Here is a 4,140-nt window from a genome sequence, read left to right as displayed (position 1 = left end):
CTATCAACATTTCCAAATCCATGTTTGATGTATGGGGGACTTTATCTTGATCCCTTATTAGAGATAAGTTTACGCTTAACACGCATTGCCGGGTGGTCCGTTCTCACGAAAACGATCAAGCCTATGTATTCAACATCATAGCACCAAGTCTAAGAGAGTTTATTTTTTCTTGTATGTGTTCCTAAGAAAAGGAATTTGTCCATTTCATTTTTTTTGAGACCTCGAAAAATGATTTTTAGCACAATGTTACATACAAAATGGACTTAAACAATCTGCATGCTAGCCCGATTCAAACGGTAGTCGGTAAAGGCTCATCAAACCCGTTAATGGCTGAGGGTTTGCCAAAAATCCTATAAATGCGATAGTCACTGACTCACCAGCTTTATTAGTTGGTCTCGTGACTTGAGTATCCGACATACTCAGGATAAAATCCATACCTGCAGATGAACCGACCTGAACAATTAGTCCTACAGCCTCAACACTCAGGTTCACCATGCTCCAACACCTTAAGAGCTTAAACTATGTAGACTCCAGTCAACGTACTAGTATAAACTATATTTTCACAAAGAGTGATACATTGATGATCAATTTGACATCAGTTCAGCAACAGGAGCTAAATTCACAAGTCCAACACCAACTTCAGTTCAAGATTTTGACAATGGTCAACCGATAAACGTAGTACCGTAGGAGTTTTAGCTACTTTACAAAGCACAAAGTAGACTAAAAGTTGAAGAAGTCAAGAGTTGAAGCGTCTCACAGGTCCTTCTACACGATCTCCTCAACTAAGTACTAAAGAGATTACAAATAAGACCTGTCCTATCCAAAGTATCCGAGACTCCTCTATAAAAAGAATGAGTCTGAAATACTTTGGAGGAGGTATCTGTAGGCGTCAAAAAATACTTATAGATATCCAAACACAGCTCAAGATAAAGAGAAGATGATGATGGTCGATAATGAATCAGAGGGGATCATCCAAAGCCAGAAGAAATAAAGAAATAGGTGAAAACAATATAGAAGAACAATATGAATACACATAACCATGTACGCTGACGCGCGTAGGCGCGACAGTGACCACTAACGCACGTAGGTGGGGCAGTGACAACTGACGCGCGTAGGCGCGGCAGTGGAACGTGGTGCGCGTATTCATGGGGCATCTTCTTGTGATTTGATGACGGTTTTTTTGACATCCTCTAAGGGTCCACGTGACATCATAACAAAATAAGAACGTGCACTGACGTGGAGGGATGGTTACACGCCGAGAAAAATAGCAATTCGTGGATTTAAAGTCGTGGGAGAGCGGTTACAAACGTGGCTAAATGTGGCTGAAACTGCCTCTTCAGCCGCGACAGTGTAGACTGCCGCGCTAAAGGTTGCGGCAGTGGCGACTGACGCGCCCAAAGAGAGTGTTGTTGGTCAGTTATTTTGATTCTATTTCAACAGTTATGGACCCCTATCCCTATAAATACCTCCTTACACACGAGGCCAATGACAGGGAGCAGAATTAGAACATAGAGGATTGAGCTTTTGGTGATTTTGAGTAAGAGAGAGAGTCTTCATCTTTCAAAAATACTTTTAAGAAGCTTTTGGTGATTCCTAGAGATCTAAGCTCAGACTTGATCTTTGGAAGAGTGAACATCTTACATCGATAAGATATTCGCTTAAGCTTCTTATTTTGATAAACAAAAAAGAACATTTAAAAGCCTTCACGGTTCAATCAGAATCTTGTGAATCGGTATTCCACGGGCTAACGCACCCCCGACACAGACAAAGTTCCCACAAAAATAGGAGTTGATAAACAATTTTTGTGTTATTTTCTAGGGAATTGTAATTTTCTTATTTTTATTGTGTAATTCATTGCAAGCCATCGAAGTTTTAATGGATTTCATAATGAAAATGATTTTCGACAAAAACAGGAACTAGTCATTGATATCATCAAATGTTTGGTATATTAGATATTGCGACGATTTCCAATGTAACTTTAGACTAGCCAATAGTCATAACTAGTTTAGCATTACGTAAATCGTTAGTTTCCCCTTAATTTCCGTGAAAGACTTCACATTAGCCACTCGGTAGTCACTTTGTGGTGAAGCCTTCACAAATCAAGGACAAACCAATGCCATGCATCCAAGATCTTGAACCCTCCCTCTCTCTCTCTCTCTCTCTCTCTCTCTCTCTCTCTCTCATGAAGATGAAGCCATTTTCTTAGTATATTCAATCCTCCAATCCCAACTTTAGATGAATTTTTTAATTTGAAAATGGCGCATCAAGTGAGTATGAATTTAACAGCGGGCGGCTCAATTTTGTGCTTCAGAGCTACAGCAGTCTCCTCTAGCGGATGGTGGGGTGGCAAAGGGCCCACTGACTTCTCCCTCCCCCTTCTCTTGATCCAAATTTCCTTGCTCTTTGTTGCCACTCGCTTATCTCACTTCCTCCTCCGCTCTCTTTGCCTGCCTTCAGTTGTCTCCCAAGTCATTGTAAGCCTAATTTTTTGATTCAATCTCTGTATTTCAATATTTACATGATTGCCTGTTTTTACTATATATGGCCTGCGCTTTTAATAAGTTTGAATTTGAACTAGGCATTTAATACAACTGAGTTTCATGCATATCAAATCTCTTCCAATGAAAATGTTTGAACTTATTTGTCAGGAAATTGTGATTAAGATCAATTCACATTGATTTATTGGCATCTAAGTTTCATTTATTAAAGAAAAATATAAACAAGAAAAACATGACTAATTTTTATTAAACATTACTCTGGTGATCCTATGTCATGCGTTCATTGTTTGCACCAAAACACTAATTACTTGTTATTGTTATTATTATTATTCGGGATTTTTCGTTTAAAATATGGCGACAATACCAAAATCACCTTTAATATATAAACAATCTTTAACCGGTTTTCTAGTAAAATATTGATGGAGTTTGTAAATTATACTAACTACTACTACTATTATTTTTCCAGGCAGGCATTATCGTCGGTCCCTCCTGCCTTTCCCGCCCCAACGGCCCTCTCTCCCAGATGTTCCCCAGCCGGAGCTACGTCCACCTAAACTCCATCACCCTCCTCTCCTTCATCCTCTACATCTTCGTCGTCGCCGTCAAGACCGACCTCTCCTTCCCTCGCAAATCCCGCCGCAAAGCCCTCGCCATCTCGGAGGCCTCCTCCCTCCTCCTCCCGCTGCATCTCCCCCTCCCTCGCCCTCTCCCCCCCCACTCTTCTTCTTCCACTACAACTTCCCCATCCGCTGGGCCACCTTCCTCCAACATCGTCCTCTTCTGCCTCCTCTCTGACCTCAACCTCCTCGCCTCCAAGATCGGCCGTATCGCCATGAACGTCTCTCTCCTCTCCGACCTCCAGGGCATCGTCTTGAAAGCCATCCTCTCCTCCCTCTTCAACACCGACAGCCACGTCTCCGTCAAGCTCACCTTGCTTTCGCTCCTGTCACTGGCAGTCCTGGTACTTTTCATTTTATTCGTCGCCAGGCCGACCATCATCTGGATGGTGCGCCGAACCCCAGACGGGATGCCGATGAATGAAGGCTATTTACTAGCGGTGGTGGTGACCGCGATGTTCTGCAGTCTGGTGGGGGAGATCATAGGGCAGCACATTGCGACGGGGGCGATGATCCTCGGCTGCTGCTGCCGGGCGGGCCGCCTCTGGGGACGACGCTGGCGGATAGGATGGAGAGGCTGATGGAGGGGGTGTTTGTGCCGGTGTACGTGGCGGTGGTGGGGCTGAATGCGGATGTGTGGTCGGTGGGGGACGCGAGGGTGGCTTGGTTTACGGTGATGATGTCGTGGTGGGGCGCGCGTGAAGATTGCGGCGGCGGTGGGACGGTGGTCTACTTTGGGATTGTGGTGAGGGATGCGGGGCTGCTGGGGGCTTTATGTTGAATTTCAGGGGGATTACGGAGTTGTATTCGTTTAGGACTTGGCAAGAGACTAAGGTGAGTAAATATATATTATTTTTTCCAAGCGAAAATTGATATTCTTACACAATTGTAATTACAGAACTGGTTAATTGCTTATAGAAAACCCTCTGCGATATTGTGCTTTGCAACTTATTACCCTTGTGGTTTAAGTTTTGCAGATAGACCCCTCAGGCGAGTCCGTCTAAGGACAAAAGAGTCAGGAAAAT

The 4,140-nt window shown here is 43.6% G+C and overlaps 1 protein-coding gene across 1 annotated transcript; it reads left to right on the top strand.

Annotated features, from left to right (window-relative positions):
• Positions 2,219-3,816, top strand: LOC109849373 (cation/H(+) antiporter 15-like). The gene is made up of 2 exons (XM_020419194.1): positions 2,219-2,474; positions 2,965-3,816. Exons 1-2 carry the CDS (start codon positions 2,256-2,258, stop codon positions 3,694-3,696), a joined length of 951 nt encoding a protein of 316 aa, XP_020274783.1. The 5' UTR covers positions 2,219-2,255; the 3' UTR covers positions 3,697-3,816.

The sequence above is a fragment of the Asparagus officinalis genome, chromosome 7 (assembly GCF_001876935.1).
Source record: "Asparagus officinalis chromosome 7, Aspof.V1, whole genome shotgun sequence".
Lineage (NCBI taxonomy): Eukaryota > Viridiplantae > Streptophyta > Magnoliopsida > Asparagales > Asparagaceae > Asparagus > Asparagus officinalis.
The sequence above is the reverse complement of the archived record's forward strand: the minus strand, read 5'-3'. Positions and strand labels throughout refer to the sequence as shown.